Here is an 18262-nt window from a genome sequence, read left to right on the forward strand (position 1 = left end):
TCATAATGCACTATTTGCCACAATTCAAGGAGGTGTGGCTGAAAAATAGGAAGTGGACAAATAAATCATCCAATTAAAATTTGCCAACTGTGTCTTGAAAAATTCTTGATGCTATTTTTCTAGAAAAGTAGCATTTTCCATTTTTTTATTACAATGTTACTAGATTCTCTTAATTAACCATCTCATGCAGGTCTTGATTCAAAGGAACATTTACTTTTCAACGAAACAAACATATAACAAGGAAAATTCTATGGTGAAGTCATGAAAGCGACTTTTCTGGTGAAGTTAACATTATAGCATCAAAAATGCAATGAGTAACACCTCACTGTTTGTACAGTGACATCAAAAGTTCAGTCCCCATAGTATCATCAATTCATCAAATTAACAAGACTACACTTAATCTAATTTTATCCTACTTTGTTTTAAGTGTAACACCCCACAAAGTGTAACACTTAAGACTATCACATAATATCATCAACTCTGTTTGCATGTTAAAGATGTCAATGATAAAATAGTACCTGTAAGTCCGATGTTGCAAGCATTACTAGATGAATTATTATTGATCATTAATCAATAATCAACAATTTAAAAATGAATCAAACATTAAGATAAAAATTAACTTTTTCAAAAAAGTCAGTTTCCTGACTGCACCATAGAAGCTCCCATATAACAATCCTTAAAAAAATATTTAACAATCTTTTATATAAGTCATAAAGTTTCCCTGATGAGGTGTATCATGTCAAAAACAGATTTCTCAAAAATAATGTATATGCAAAAGTACACAAAATAGTTTTTCAATTTAAGCAATTTTTAAAATTGATATGAGTAGCTAGACTAGAACTATATCGAACTAAGTTTACTCATTAAAATACTAGAACACTTGCGGAGGTTGGGTAGCAAAATTGATTTGAACTTAGTTTATTGGAGGTCAGGATTTAAGTGCTGACAATAAAAAAACTAACATAATTAATATATTAACAATTGTCATTAAAAGTGCACTTCTATAGATGGTATGAAAGATATAGCTAAGGAGTATTTTCTAGAACTGTTCTAGCGAAAGGATGGGGATCGGGTCAGGGTTATTAATGCGGTCCCACAGTCTATCTCAACCCAAGATAATGATATTCTCACTCGGCCGTTTTCTGTTGATGAGTTTAGAGAGGCTGCTTTCTCTATGGGGAACGATAAGTGCCCATGACCAGATGGCTTTAATCCGGGTTTCTTTAAAAGCTTTTGGAGCAGTTGTGGTACAGATATTTTTGAGGCTGCATGTTTTTGGCTAGATAATGGCTCTTTTCCTCCGTCCTTAAATTCTACCAACATCACTCTTATTCCGAAAGGAGATACCCAATCATCTATGAAAGATTGGAGACCGATTGCTTTGTGTATTGTGCTTTACAAGATAGTGGCAAAGGTTCTTGCTAACAGATTAAAGGTAGTGCTCTCAAAATGTATATCTGAGAATCAGTCTGCCTTTGTTCCCGGAAGGTCGATCTTGGATAATGCTTTAGCTGCAATTGAGATAGTTCATTATATGCAATGCAAGACTAAAGGTGATGAAGGGGATGTGGCCTTGAAATTAGTCATCAGCAAGGCTTATGATAGAATGGATTGGGATTATTTAAGGAGCATAATGGGGAAGATGGGTTTCTGTTCGAGATGGTCAGAGTGGATTATGATGCGCGTAGAGTCGGTTGACTATTCAGTTATTTTAAATGGTGAAAAAATTGGTCCCATTGTTCCAGGTCGTGGCCTCAGGCAAGGAAACCCGTTATCACCTTACCTGTTCATCATTTGTGCTGAAGGACTGTCATCACTTATTCGTCAAGCGTAAGGAAACGGTACCATAAGTGGAGCAAAGATTTGTAAGAATGCACCAATCATATCTCATCTCCTGTTCGCAGACGACTGCTTCCTTTTCTTTAAAGCTAAAAGTGGTCAAGCTCAAAGTATGAAAAATATTTTAGAGTTATATGAGAGTGCTTCATGCCAGTCCATGAATTTTCAGAAGTCCGAAGTTTTCTATAGCAGAAATGTGGATGATGCAGTCAAGGCTTCTATCTCTCAAACCTTAGGAGTTCAACAGGTTATGGGAACAGGAAAATACCTTGGTGTTCCTTCTATGGTTGGAAGAAGTCACACATCTACTTTCAAATTTGTAAAGGAAAGAGTGTGGAAGAAGATTAACTCATGGAGCAGCAAATGTTTGTCACAAGCTGGACGAGAAACACTGATCAAATCGGTCTTGCAGTCAATACCTTCGTATATCATGAGTATATTTTCTATCCCTAAATCCATTATTGTTGATATAGAGAAAATGCTGAATTCATTCTGGTGGGGTCATAACAAAAGGAACACCAAAGGAATCAACTGGATGTCATGGGAAAGGCTTAGCATTCACAAAAAGGAAGGAGGTCTTAGTTTTAAGAATCTCCGCGCTTTTAATGAGGCTATGCTTGGAAAGCAAGCTTGGAAATTCATGACGGAACCGCACAACATTGTTACTAGATTGTTCAAAGCAAAATACTTTAACAAGTGTGATTTCTTAGACGTAAAGATTGGTCATAATCCAAGCTACGTTTGGAGCAGCATTTGGGGGGCCAAAAGAGTTGTTAGGGAAGGATACAAATGGAGCATTGGTTCAGGTACTGATATATGTGTATGGGACCAACGATGGCTAGTGGATGATGGTGTTTTACAGAAGCCAGATAACCTTCCAGAAGAATTCAAAGAGCTTACTGTTTCAGATCTATTCATCTCTCATACTCGGTTCTGGAATGTTGGATTATTGAGGAACCTTGTTAGCAATGAAGATACTAATCGCATCCTGAATACTCCTATTTTTGAACCTAATCAGCACGATAGAAGAGTGTGGAAGGCAGAGACAAATGGTATCTATTCTGTTAGAAGTGGATACCATATCAGTCTCAGTCAACATGTGGAATTGAGTAATCACCGGTGTGATGGAAATTGGGCACTCCTTTGGAATCTTAAGGTGCCTCCTAAGGTGAAAACTTTTCTATGGAGATCGTGCATAAATGCTCTTCCCACAAGGGTCCGACTTCAAGACAGAGGGGTAAATTGTACAAAAACTTGTGCTTTATGCGAGAATGAGGATGAAGATAGTATGCACCTATTTTTCTATTGCACAAAGAGTGTGCAGCATTGGCAGCAATTAGGGATGTGGAGCAAAATTCAGCAAAAGGCTCAATTAAATCTCAGTTTTGGGGTCACTATGTTTGAAATACTGCAGGTGCTAGAATCAAGTCAACGAGTCATTTGGGCATGCGTTATGTGGTCTATTTGGAAACAGAGAAATGATTATATCTGGAGGAATGAAGTCATGACTACTGCAGCAGTTCGTGACAGAGGTCTTAGTCTTCTTACAGGTTGGCAAAACGCGCAAGATAGCCGTAATAGAGCGGGTGTACAGCAACAACGTATTGACAACACAATTTCGAGCAAGCCAGATGAAGGCCAGTTCAAATGCAATGTAGATGCTGCTTTCTTCAAAGAAAGCAACCAGGTTGGTATAGGGATATGCATCAAGGATGATCGCGGGAGGTTATTGAAAGCCAGAACCAGTTGGTTATCGCCGCTCTTAGATGTGACTGAGGGAGAAGCTATTGGCCTTTTATATGCTATCAGATGGGCAAAAGAGCAGAATTTAAATAATGTAATTTTTGAGCTTGACTCTAAGAGGGTAGTATATAGTTTTCACAGCACTAGAAATGATGTATCTGATTTAGGAGCTATCATCAGAGAATGTAGGACTACCTTCTCATCCTTTTTCACAAACTCAAGGGTAGAGTTTATTAGGAGACAAGCAAATGAGATTGCTCATAGACTTGCTAGGGCAGCCACATTATATGCTAGTATCCACATTTTCACTGTATTACCTGATTGTATTCAAGATGTTCTTATTAATGAAATGAGATAGTTATTTTCTGTCAAAAAAAACAATTGTCATTAAATTTTGTCAAAAAAAAAAAGCAATTGTCATTAAAAAAATAATACTAAAACTAGAGTTATCTTTTGTTAGATTTTTTTGTTAAAGAGAAGTCGTCTTTTACTAGTTGAATTTCATGAGTTCCACAAAAATATGTGAATTAAAAATTAAAATAACATTTTTTCAAAGTGATTTGACGAGATTTTTTAAAAAAAGAAGCCAAAATTGAACATGTTGAGATGATGATAAGATATCTATTTTGAGTTTAACCAGAAATTTTAGGTTCACCATCGTGTTCTTAGAAATTAATCTTTATAGTTGTGTGCAGTCAATTCACTTGTTATAAACTAACTTATTTACTACTTCCTCCGTTTCAAAATACTTGTCGGTTTTGAAGAAATTACACATGCCAAGAAATCAAATAAATTTGTTATTTTTGATGAAATTCTTTGTGTTTTCTTTTTCTTTTTATAATACTCTTACCCATTTATTATTTCATTCTATTATCCTCCGTTTCAAAATACTTGTCGGTTTTGAAGAAATTACACATGCCAAGAAATCAAATAAATTTTGTTATTTTTGATGAAATTCTTTGTGTTTTTTTTTTCTTTTTATAATACTCTTACCCATTTATTATTTCATTCTATTATTTTCTCTCTGCAATAAATAGTTAAGGGTATTATTGATAAATCAATAATTAATGTTGAATTGAAACTTTAAAGTGACAACTAAAGTGAAACAAAATTATTCTCCAAAAAAGACATGTATTGTGAAACAAACGGAGTATAAACTATGGTCATTATTATAAGCAAAAAACAACTTTTTAAGTTCATTGAGTAGATGTTGTATCTAGTCATTATTATAGACTAGATACATCATTTATTCAAAAAACTTATAAAATAGTTTTTTTGTTTATAATAGTGACCGGATGATGTATTAGTTATAAGTTCATCCATATAATTATTATAAGGGAACTAATACACCATCCGGTCACTATCACTATTATAAGCCAAAAACTATTTTTGAACACTCCCTAGCATTCACTCTTTTATTTGATGAAATCAATATATCTCCCACCATTTTTTGTGGGTTCTATTTTCAAAATGTAAACTCACTATGATTTAAACCAACAAGAGAGTAAACATTCAAAAGAGAAGATTACTAACACCACTCAAAAATAATTTATCATGTTGATCAAGGCGTTTCGACGAGGTAACCCATCCTCGAACAACCAGAATTTCTATGGCCTGGGCGCCTGGCCCTATCACTTAGGAGCAATGCCACGTCAATATTTTATAGAATCTATTATTGGTTTTCAAAGCATGCTAGACTTCTACTTTTTATTGACAACTTTTATGCTGGAGAATAGGAATTTAAGAAGTGATGTCTCTAGGAAGGTTATTTGGCTATTAAAGAAAATTGATCTCACTCTCAACAATGTCATATATGGATCGATCAGTACATTTGGCAGATCTCAAGGAGTCAAGGTTGTAGAAACATTTTTTTCATTTCCAAATGTCTCAGATAGGCGCTGCTTGTTTGATCTCAGATTTAGATTATTCTGACCTATTTAGCTCTCTTTCCAATATTGAAAAAGTTGGCTTATAATCATTTTGTGAATGCTCTATCACCTAACCATATGGAAACTAAACTGTCTAAACAGGGGCGGATTTGGCCTCACAGAGCTAGTGTGGCACAATTTTTTACAGGTCGTCATATATATTATTTCTCAAAATACTATTCATAAAACAATTGTGTGTATAGTAGATTAGTGGTTTATATGAATAGATTTTACTTTAGGTACTCTAGTTCAATCAACACTTGCATTATGCATTTTTTATGGTATTATTAGTTAAAATAATATAGTTAAAAAGCTAAAATAGGCAATACAAGAATCGAACCAATGTTTCCTTGATGAAAGAAGTGCCTTTGCCACTAAATCACACCATCCACATGTGATTAATTTACAAAATTTGATTTATATAATATAACATTTAACTAAATAATTTAAAAAAAATATAATTGGGCCTAGACTGGTGTGGTACTTGCCACACTGGGCCTAGTCCAGGTCCGCCCCTGTGTCTAAGTAATCTTTTGTTACTTTCAAAGGAACATTTTGAGTATTAGTGCATTTGGAACATTTTTACTGGCAGAGTGATACTTCTAATTGATAGCCGTTGGGAGTCATATGGCTTTGAGAATTGAGAGAGTATTAAATATAGCTTTTATTAATTTTAATTAGTTGACTTATTTTACACTTTGATTGTGGTAAAATAAGTGGAACCCATTAATTAATTGTTTCTTATCCAGTGTCCGGGGTACTGGTTAGCATTGCCCCAATTATAATTGGAGCAATGCTATGCAGTACGGGAAATGTGGTCACGGGATTTGACGAAACAGCAAACAACACTTACCATTCAAGGGTAAGGTGGAAATAAAGAAATGGTATGGGGGTAAAACTGTAATAGCAAATTCATAGTAAAGTCATTCGTTGTTTTTCGTTTAGATTCTTCCGTACTATGTAGCATTTTCCTTATAATTGGGGTTTTTTTTTTCTAACATGTGCAACATTGCACAGCTTAAGGAATAGTAAATGCATCAGTTTTTGTGTTTTCAACCTACTTTTGAAATTAAGTTATGACTCAATATCAATGACTGTAACATCCCAGACTGCTTACAGGATTGCCGACTAACCCCACAAACCAACACGAGTCTTTTCAGCATGCTTTGTCCTCACTCACATGCTTACCGGGAAACTTCCCGGTAGGTCACCCATCCTAGTACTACTCCAAGCCGAGCACGCTTAACTGTGGAGTTCCTATGGATTGAGCTCCCGAAAAGAAGATGCATCTTGTTGATATGGGTAGTACCTAACAATTCTTATAAGCCTTCCTTCAACCATGTAGTCCCATACCTACACGGCCTCCGGATCCCTCTCATTCCGATGTGTTTCGGTTCCTACTATTGTCGTGGGGGTCCCTTGCGGCTTAAACCGTTCCCCTTAGGTCGGGAACCTTTCGTATCCACCTAGCGGGATATCGAAAGCCACGACGTGGGTGTTACATGCCCACCAGCTTCCGCCTGGTTCGTCCCCGAACCACACCGTACTGGGAGAGGTCTGCTCTGATACCAAGTGTAACATCCCAGACTGCTTACAGGATTGCCGACTAACCCCACAAACCAACACGAGTCTTTTCAGCATGCTTTGTCCTCACTCACATGCTTACCGGGAAACTTCCCGGTAGGTTACCCATCCTAGTACTACTCCAAGCCAAGCACGCTTAACTGTGGAGTTCCTATGGATTGAGCTCCCGAAAAGAAGATGCATCTTGTTGATATGGGTAGTACCTAACAATTCTTATAAGCCTTCCTTCAACCATGTAGTCCCATACCTACACGGCCTCTGGATCCCTCTCATTCCGATGTGTTTCGGTTCCTACTATTGTCGTGGGGGTCCCTTGCGGCTTAAACCGTTCCCCTTAGGTCGGGAACCTTTCGTATCCACCTAGCGGGATATCGAAAGCCACGACGTGGGTGTTACAATGACTCAATTAATTTTGTGTTTTGTAACCTACTTTTGAAATTAAGTTATGTCCGAGTAAATCAACAAATTATTGATTGATTCTATTAGGTAGTCTATTTTTGAAATTATGTTTTATTAGATGAAATGATGTAACCATCAAAGATTTGATTGATAAACATGGTTATTTGTTTTAAACCATTTAACAAATATTTTCAAATCATGTTAATATGATTTGATATTGTACATATAATCACCTTGTTTCCATACGAAACAAGCAAAGATAGCATATCAAGGTGGTACATATCACAATTGGTGTTATGCATACTTATGAAATTGCCATCTTGAATTCCAACAGGTCATCAAAGCTGTAAACAAATTCCAAAAACTCTCTACATATGAGTTTAATCAGATCATACTTCCAACGAATCTATTCCATTTATGCATGTTCAATTTGTTAGAGTTCAGCCTAAGATCATAAAGACCGGTTAAATTATTTTCAAGCACTCCAAACATAGATATTTCAACTTATTCATTTGTGATATTTTTATGTTTTTCTTAGCTTCAACTATTAAGATCTTGAATGTATAACCTCAACCTCATTGTTTCTTATTTTTAGCACAAATTATTTTGACAATGAACTTTTATTAAAAATTTAGGTCATGATAAATAACAAAATTAAACTACGACCAAGTCTATAGTCATCGTACAAATTTAGACTATTCTGAAGTTGGGTCTTGTAAAGGTATATAGTAAACAACAATATTCTAAAACTTGTTCAATGGAAGTAGAAGGGTACAATATGATTGATGATACATTTATGTGTGTTCCTTAGCTTCTATGTTGTGGTGTGTAGAAAACATTGAAGTGTGTTCTTTAACTTCTAAGTTGTTATATGTATTCAATTTGTTCTTTAGCAACTTTGTTGTTGTGCGTAGAATATGTTGTGGTGTGTATACAACTTGTTCTTGAGCAACATAAAACAAAAAGGTATAATATGATTGTTGTTGATACTTGGCGTATGTGAAAGTCTATGGGTTCTTTAGCTTCTATATTGTGCTATGTATGCAACATAAAGGTATAGTTGTTCTTTAGCATCGATGTTGTGGTGCGATGTAACCGAAAGGTATAGTACACACATGCACACCCACACACACACACACACACACACATATGTATAAGAAGAATTTGTGTTGTTAAAATGATTTGGAAAAAATAGTAATAATGTAGAAGAACATAAATAATGGAATGAAAAGTGGGACATAATTGGACTTTGAAGTATTTTCTTTCGATGGTTAAATTATTAACTTATAAATAAGTACAAGAGAGAACAAGATTTGATGGTTGCTTGATTTACTTGTATAAAAAAGAGGAGGGAGACACGAAGAGCTTCTTCAAAGAAAAATAAAATAGTTTATACTGTAAAATTTAAGTAAATATAAGTTTATATATATTATAGGTTTATTAATAAATGTAAAATTTCTTTTCTGAAGTTTATTTTATTATTTTAAATACATTATATATTTATTATTTTATTAATATAATATTTAAAAAATATAGAAGGATAAATTATTATTAATTAAAGTGGTACAATTGGTCATTTTACAATTAATACTAACCCCTCAAGGTATTAACTCTCCAATTGACATCAGGGAGAATTCAACTTGAGACCTTGTGGAAGAGCACATTCCAAGGTCGGAAGCTAATACCTCCAAGCAAACCCAACTGGGTTCATAATCAAAGAAAAATTAATAAGACTTATTGAGAAGAAAAGAGAAAAAAAATCTAAATATAATAAATATTTTATTAAAGATAAGGAATGTAGATGAAAATATATAAATATTTAGAGGAACATTAATTTTGTTTATAATAATATATGCTAATAGTTAGAGAGTAACAATATGAGGTACCTGTTTATTTACAAAATTGTCTTTTATTTTACATACGAGTTCAAAAAGAAGAAAGAAAAATACAAAAGAATAGATGAATAAAAATAATGAACAAATAAATATTTAACATTGATGGTGTTTCTTCTCTAATTTCAAAGTGGTAATTGATTCAATTTATAATTTGTCATAAAATATAGAATGTTACAAACTTTATATGATTATGTATATAAAAATCAATTATTTGATACAATTTGGGTGGGCTAGTTTAACTTCTTAAAAAAAAAAAAATCAATTATTTGATAGAATATAGATATACAACACATAAATATAATAACGGTTAAAATTTACAATCACTTTGTATTTTTAATATATAATATTCATTCTCATATTGTATGCATGACTAAAAGAGTTATATTTAATACATGAAGAATGATATATATGTGTACTCTTTGAAAGATATATTTGTGGTTTGTTTATGTAGTTGGTGGTGCTGTTTGTGATTGAAATGCGTTACTCTAAGAATCATATTCAACTCATGAGAATGAGAAAAAATCAAATGTGTGTGATACAACTAATATCCATAACTAATTTTTTTTAGTTTAAATGAAATGTTATATTAATTTTGTTTTTATCATTTCTACAATTAACAAAACATGCATAGGCATAGCAATGGGGCGGGGTGGGGACGAGTTTTACCTTCCCCGTCCCCATACCCCACTTCCATATACTTACCTGTTACCTTACCCATACTCAGCGGGGATGAGAAATCGAATCTTATCCCCGTTCTCGAGATATTATAAAATGGATCATCGTTGCCAAAACCACTCTAGAGCCAACACAACTTTAAGAACCATGCTCATTCTCCAACACCTACTTCTTCCACTCTCTATTGTTGCGTCCTTTCTTCTCTTATTCATATTTTGTTGGATAATAACTTACAAAAATTCGGTTCCCGGGAACATTGATAAGTTGATAGAGATTTTATAATATATGCAGGGGTCAGAGTTCGAACTCAGATTCCTAACTTATTTATCTGAAAAAGGGTGAAATTAGTCGCTAGACTACTATAAAAAAAAAAACTTACAAAGATATGAATTTGTTTGAGGAATTTAACAATTTAAAATTAAAAGTATTTTTTCTATTAAAATTTTAATTTATTTTATCTGTATGAGATTGATCAATGCAGCCGACCCATTGAGTGGAAAAGATTTGTTTGTTTTTATCTTATTAGTGGGTCAAAAAAATCTCCCATTATCCTTTCAAAAAAAATAATGGGAGATTTTTTTTGACCCAGTTGGGGTTGATTTTTGTTAATTATAGATTTAGATTATGTATCAGTTTAGTAAAATTTTAAGAAAGGAATCTTTTACTTCTTCACACCTAATACCGATTTTTCTGTCGAAAACGTTCATATATAGACGGCTTTGGTGTGAGTCAATCTGTACATCATGTCAATTTCTTGCTTTGCATGAAACAATTGTTCACGATCAATTATTTCATCCGTTTCAAAATTATACGTCACTTTACGATGTTAAAGAATTATTTATTAATACTTATTTTTCTATTATGTCCCTTACTATTTATAACTTTATCCTTTTTTCAATTCTTTAAATTTATGTTTTCCATACTATTAACTAATGATATTTTTACAGGGTTGTCGTCAAAGATGTTTTTTAGTCATAGAGAGAGAAGCTCCAGCGATTTTGAGATACTCATGTGCGTGCACTGTTCATCATCTCCCTTCTAATTTTAACCCTTAAACCGCCTTAATTTTTCTTGTTCCTTTTTCTCCTTTTCACCATGAATCCTTTCAGCATCCCTTGGAAATGTCTAGATTTCGACACGATCCCAACCAAAACAACCATCCAACAACCAAAACCCCAAAAAACTTTCGCAGAAGCTGTTTCAAACCTTTGTGAAATACCTCAATCTCAACTTCCCCAAGCTGTCATCAAAGGAGATAACTTTTCGATCCAAATACCTGAGGAGGAGTATTCAGCTGGCATGGATACATGCAAACTTAATCTTCATGGAAGAGTAATTTGGCCAAAAGGGTCAACACCCCTTACGGTGGTTGCCTTAAAAGCCAAGTTATCTTCAATCTGGAAGGGTTTATCAAGATGGGGAATCACCACACTAGGTAAGGGTTTCTTTGAACTCTCTTTTACTTCCCTAGAAGACGTAAGAAGGGTAAGATCCACCGCTTCCTGGAATCTTAACCCTGGTTTGCTTAAGTTATTTCCCTGGTCTAAAGAATTTAACCCTAAAATACAAACTAACTCATCAGCTCAAGTTTGGGTCAGAATATACGGTCTAGCACAAGAATATTGGAGGAAAAACATCATTTTCTCTATTGCTAGTGGGGTAGGTTCACCAATATGTACTGATTCAAACACTGCGAAGCCTATGTTGGAAAGAACATTTGGTCAATACGCTAGGGTTTTGGTAGATGTTGATCTATCACAAGCCCTAAGATACAAACTTTTGGTGGAAAGAAAGGGATATGCCTTTTATGTTGATATTGAATATGAAAATATCCCTCCCTATTGCTCTTACTGTAAGATGATAGGGCATCATGTGGATTATTGTAAGAAATGTTACCCTGAAGTGGATATGCCGGTAACTGACAATTTACCAAAGAAGAAACCAGTCAGAGAGCAAAAACAAATCTTTGTGCAGACAAAGGATGGTAGGCAAGAACAGGGCAAGACATATGAAGCTGTTGCTGCAGAGAAAAACATTGTTAACATAGAGGATGACATATCAGATCAGGTGGAGAAGACACCTGAATGTTCCAAATCAGCAGGGAGCAATACAATGGAACTTGAACCAGCTGATATTTTCAAAGATCAGGACCATCAGTTGGAACTAGAAATAAACGCTATCCGGAATGAAGAAATAAACAAGAGTCATGATGATGGTAGTGAATCAGATAGTACTCAAGGTACTTTTGTAGATGCTACTATGGTTAACAATGATAACCTATCAAGTGAAGATGATGCTCAAAACAGAAACTCTCCCAATGGCAAAACTCCAACACCAGAAAGGGTGGTAAAAGACATGGAATTCTTGAGACAGTCATGGGCCAATATTGAAGATAATGAACATGCTGAGACTAGCTTACTGAAAGGGATAGAGAAAGAACCAACAATTCCAACTGATGCTGAAGGTTTTCAGATGATTGTTTCAAAGGCTCATCAAAAGGCACAACAGAAGTTAAAGAACTCAAAAAGAGATACTTACACAACCAGGTCCAAGGTTTCCTCCAAACCTTTTAGATGAAGTCTCTATATTGGAATGTGAGGGGTCTGGCTAATATCCCCACTAAATTAGCTCTCAAAAGGCTTATCTTGTTACATAAGCCTGATCTTTTATTCCTTTCTGAACCATGGATGGATTTTCAGGATTTCCCTAGAAGGTGGTTTGCTAATCTGAACCTCAAGATTTTTGCTGTTAATTCTAGATTAAACCAGCTCCCAAACCTTTGGTGCATATGTAGAGTGGATCTTAATCCTATTATTATTTCTGCTGATGCCCAACAGGTTTCTTTTACTCTCAAACTTAATGACACCTTAATTGCTTTTTCTGCTATTTATGCTTCCACAAATTACATAACCAGAAGAAACCTTTGGAACTCTTTGTCTTTACTTTTAAACCATCATAACCTGCCTTGGTGCTTCATTGGGGACTTCAACTCCATTATTGGAGCTCATGAACACAGAGGCAGGTTTAACCCAGCTAGGTTACCTTTGGAAGAATTTCTATCTTGGTCTGATACTAACAATCTCATTCACCTAAACACCAGAGGTTCTCAATTTACTTGGACAAACAGAAGAGATGGTAACAATTTAACAGAAAGAAGACTTGATAGAATCATTTGCAGTCAGTCATTGATTGATTGTTGTACATCCTTATCTGCCACAACCCTCATCAAACATAAATCTGACCATTTCCCCATCCTCTTTGAACTTCACAATAGCCTTGAAACTTTTCCATCCCAATTCAAATTTTTTAAAATGTGGACCCTTCACCCTGACTGCAAATCTGTTGTGCAAGAGGTCTGGAACTTACCTGTCATTGGCTGTCCCATGTTTGTTTTGAACAAGAAACTTAAAAACCTCAAAGAAAGACTTAAAGTCTGGAACAAAGAATACTTTGGTAATGTTCATGATTATGTGAAAAATTCTGAGCAAAAGTTACAACAAATTCAGGATATGATTCAATCTTCTGGTCATACAGAATCCTTGTTAGAAGAAGAAAAGCTTGCTCACAAAGTATATGAAGATGCCCTAACCAGACAAGAATACTTCTGGCAAGAAAAGGCAAGAACCAACTGGCATTTGGAAGGGGACAGAAATACCAAATATTTTCATAGGATTGCAAAGATTAAAACCTCTACCAAAAAAATATCCACCCTTCAAGATGGTGAACATGTTCTTACTGAGCAATCTCAAATAGCTGAGCACATAATTAATTATTATAAAAATCTTTTTTGCTCTAACTTTGTTTTGCAGGAACATTCGCTTGCTGAGGAAGTCATTCCCAACTTGATATCAGCTGAAACCAATAACATGCTCACAATGATTCCTTCCCACCAAGAGATCAAGTCTGCAGTTTTCAATCTTAACAGGGATAGTGCTCCAGGCCCTAATGGCTTTGGCGCATATTTCTTTCAATTTTACTGGGATATTGTCAAAGATGATGTATTCAAAGCAGTGATTGAATTTTTCACATCTAGTTGGATCCTTCCTGGTTATAATTCTAATATTATTGCTTTGATTCCGAAAACACCTGATGCTATATCCATAGATCAATACAGACCTATTGCCATGGCCAACTTTAAGTTTAAAATTATTTCCAAAATCTTAGCAGACAGGCTGGCTTCAATTTTACCTGCTATAGTTTCTCAAGAACAAATGGGATTTATTCATGATAGAAACATCTCTGATTGTTTATGTACTGCCTCAGAAGCTGCTAACCTATTACACAATAAAGTCTTTGGAGGCAACCTGGCTCTCAAAATAGACATCACAAAAGCTTTTGACTCTATGGAATGGCCTTTTCTTCTGAACGTGTTGAAGTGTTTTGGTTTTAATGAGGTTTTCTGTCACTGGATCCAGGTTATTCTTAACTCAGCATTTCTATCTATCTCCATCAATGGTAAATCTCATGGTTACTTTAATTGTACAAGGGGGGTTAGACAAGGAGACCCTCTTTCTCCCTTACTTTTCTGCCTTGCTGAAGATGTTCTTAGCAGAAGCATATCCAATCTGGTAGTAGAAGGCAAGTTAGATAGAATCAAAGGCTCAAGACATTATCATCTTCCATCCCATACATTTTATGCTGATGACCTTATGATTTTTTGCAATGGTAAAAGCTCAGGTTTGCATGCTCTTCAAAATCTCTTTAACAGATATGCTTTAAATTCTGGCCAGATCATTAACACCAACAAATCTTCCATCATTTCCACATCCATTTCTCAACAAAGACTGCATCAAATTGTTGATATTTTACACTTTAAAACCGAGTCTTTACCTTTTAACTACTTAGGGGTTCCAATCTTTAAAGGTAAACCCAAAGTCATTCACCTTCAACCTATTGCTGATAAGATTAAATTGAAATTGTCTTCTTGGAAAGCAAGTCTTCTTTCTATGGCAGGTAGGGTGCAACTTGTTAAATCAGTCATACAAAGTATGTTATCTTATAATATTTCTTTGTATTCTTGGCCATCTTCTCTTTTGAAAGATCTTGAAAAATGCATAAGGAATTTCATATGGAGTGGAGACAGTGAAAAAAGAAAACTTGTGACTGTTTCTTGGAAAAAGTTATGCAGGCCTCTGGCTCAGGGAGGTTTAAATATTAGGTCTTTATGTGGTCTTAATACTGCTACCAACTTGAAACTTTGCTGGTCAATGCTTCATTCTCAGCAACCTTGGGCTTTACTTCTTAGAGATAGGGTTATTAGAAATAGAACAACCATAAAATACCATATATTTTCATCTTTATGGAGTAGCATTAAAGAAGAATTCAATGTGATTGCTGAGAACTCAACTTGGCTTCTTGGTAATGGTCAGAAGATTAACTTCTGGACAGACTCTTGGTGTGGCCCTCCCTTAGCAGATATTTACAATATTCCTCCTCACATAAGCAGCCTGCTTACATCAACTGCCCATGAGTACATTGACAATAATCAATGGTACGTTCCTGCTCCTATTCTTCAAATGTTCCCCAATATCTTATCCATTATCAATTCTGTCTCCATCCCTTTGGACAATCAGCAAGACCATCTGCTTTGGAAACATTCATCTGATGGTGAACTGCATCTCAAAACAGCTTACAATTTCAAAATGCAGCAGTACCAAGACTTACACTGGGCCAAAACTATTTGGTGTTTTGACATTCCTCCCTCTAAGTCCATGTTTGCGTGGAGATTAATGCATGAAAAGATTCCAACAGATGAAAACCTCATGCAGAGAGGTTGTTGCATTCCTTCAATGTGTTCTCTTTGTTTCATGAATTCTGAGACCTCTTTCCACTTGTTCTTTCAATGTCCATTTGCGGTGAAAATTTGGTCTTGGTTTGCAACCTCTATTGATAAAGCCCTTCAGTTTCAATCAATGGAGGACATTTGGAAAATTTGTGACCGTTCTTGGTCCCCACAGTGCAAGATAGTGATTAAAGCTGCCCTAATTAATCTTCTGAATATCATCTGGTATGCTAGGAATCAAGCTAGATTTAATAACACCTGCATCACATGGAAATCAGCTATAAATATGCTCATATCTAGCTCCTCTTTGTCTGGTAACTTAACTGCTAAGGCTTCTAATAATTCTATCAGAGATTTCATCATTCTCAAGAATTATAGAGTTACAATCCATCATCCAAAAGTCCCCCAAATAAAAGAGGTGATATGGCTCCCTCCTAGTCATCCTTGGCTGAAATGCAATACGGATGGGGCTTCAAAAGGGAACCCTGGCTTATCAGGTTGTGGGGGAATCTTTCGAAATGCTGCAGCTGATGCATTGTTGTGCTTTGCTAAGCCTCTGGGAATCAAATCTTCATACCTTGCTGAACTATACGGGCTGATGATAGCTGTGGAAATTGCTGATCGAATGGATTGGAGGAATGTTTGGTTTGAAACTGACTCATCCTTATTGATTCTTGCCGCTAAAAATCCAAACAATGTCCCTTGGGAAGTTAGAAATAGATGGAAAAATGCAATGTTGCTGATCAGTTTTCGAAACTGTATGGTCACTCACATTTATAGGGAAGGGAATCAAGTTGCTGACTCTTTAGCAAATCATGCTTTGTCTTTACCCTCTTACACTATTTGGCATGAGCCTCCTTTTTGTATTAGTGATAGTTATTTCAAGAACAAACACGGCATGCCTAGCTTTAGGTTTTGCTAGCTCTTGTTTTGGTGTTTGCTTTCCTTTTTTGTATCTGGTTCACATCTTTATTAATATATTTTGGGTTGGTTAGCGCTTTGCTACCAACTTTTTTTAAAAAAAAAAAAAAAAAAACTAATGATATTTTTATAATACTCTTTTCTATATAACATTAACTATATTTTTTAATTTATGTGAAATTGCTAAAATGACATATAATTTAAATCAAAAGTCTTCTTTTTATGATTCCTCTGTTGGTCTGGACGGCTTCTTGATTTTGTATCAGAGCCAAAGAGAGCTTCAAATTATTATTTTTTGAGAGGAAAGAGAGCTTCAATTTTTATTCATTACTATTTGTGGTTGTACGAATATTATATATATTTTTCAATTGGTTCTTCGTGGCAACAAAAAGAATGACATACATTTTCTGTACTACGTGCTTTGTGAAGGATAAAGTATGCAGTTCGTAAACTATATATCATTTTAACAACAGGATATGATATGATAAAGAAATTTTAGTTTAACCAGAAATTTTAGGTTTGCCATTGCGTTATTAGAAATTAATCTCTATGTTTGTGTGCAGTCAGTTCACCTGCTATAAACTAACTTATCTACAACTTTCTCTGTCTCAAATTATAAATCGTTTCGGTCATTTTGCTTGTATTAAGAAAGAATTAATTATTGTATGAGAAAGAGACATTATAAGTTGTTTTACAAAATTTTCCTTCATAAATTTATAAAAAAGATAAATTAAAGAATTGAAAAAAGAGAAAATAATAAATAGTTACGGATATAATATAAAAAGTAACATTAATAATTCATTAGTATTGTAAATCAACTTATAATTTGGGTTATAATTTGGGACAAATCTTCTTCTTCAAAACGATTTATAATTTGGGAAAGAGGGGTACTATATTTCAAACTCATTTTAGTTATAAGCTCGTCCCTTAGAAAGGTGACTATATATAAAAAAAATGCCGAGGTTCTAACAACCTTGCCTCTCTTTATTTGTATGCTATTACAATTCATCTTAATTTTTTGTATTGATATAACAACCCAATGAATGAATACGTAATTTGTGCATGATATTCAGTAAGCAATAGATATATGATATTATTCATATTGGGTCTTTGCATGATCAAAATAGTGAGTGCAATCATATTAAAACAAGTGGACGTAAAAATCCATACAAATTTTGAAAATACAATAATTTAAAATATATCATGAACATTCAATAGTATAAATATCAATCATTCTGAATAACCCAAGTGTGATCTCTTAGTGAAATAACTTTGTGACAAACTTCAGATTACATTGGTCCAATTACACTTTGAACCGGAGGGTTAACACTAAAATAAAGAAAAATTGTTTTCAAATTTTTTCTAGCAATTTTAATTCATATTTCTTTTTATGCGATGCGAAATCATATATGCCTCATAATATTTTTTTTTGAAAAATGATTGATGCAAGGAGTATCAACCAAAATTTTTTAATTGGAAATCAAGTGAAGCCAAAT

General features: G+C 34.4%; 1 protein-coding gene across 1 annotated transcript; it reads left to right on the top strand.

Moving 5' to 3' along the window:
- Positions 1-11158: 11158 nt before the first annotated feature.
- LOC146906908 (uncharacterized) lies at positions 11159-16767 on the top strand. Its single transcript, XM_085728996.1, has 2 exons — positions 11159-12616; positions 12763-16767. The coding sequence occupies exons 1-2, from the start codon at positions 11159-11161 to the stop codon at positions 16765-16767; spliced, it is 5463 nt and encodes a 1820-aa protein (XP_085585122.1).
- Positions 16768-18262: the final 1495 nt, after the last annotated feature.

Source organism: Medicago sativa, chromosome 7, assembly GCF_051527215.1.
Source record: "Medicago sativa cultivar Bolivia chromosome 7, Bolivia_mono, whole genome shotgun sequence".
In the NCBI taxonomy this organism is placed as follows: Eukaryota; Viridiplantae; Streptophyta; class Magnoliopsida; order Fabales; family Fabaceae; genus Medicago; species Medicago sativa.

Coding starts and splice junctions, on each gene's coding strand:
- LOC146906908 (XM_085728996.1), top strand. CDS start 11,159: ATGAATCCTTTCAGCATCCCTTGGAAATGTCTAGATTTCGACACGATC. Junction 12,617..12,762: donor CTTACACAACCAGGTCCAAG/GTTTCCTCCAAA, acceptor ATGGATTTTCAG/GATTTCCCTAGAAGGTGGTT.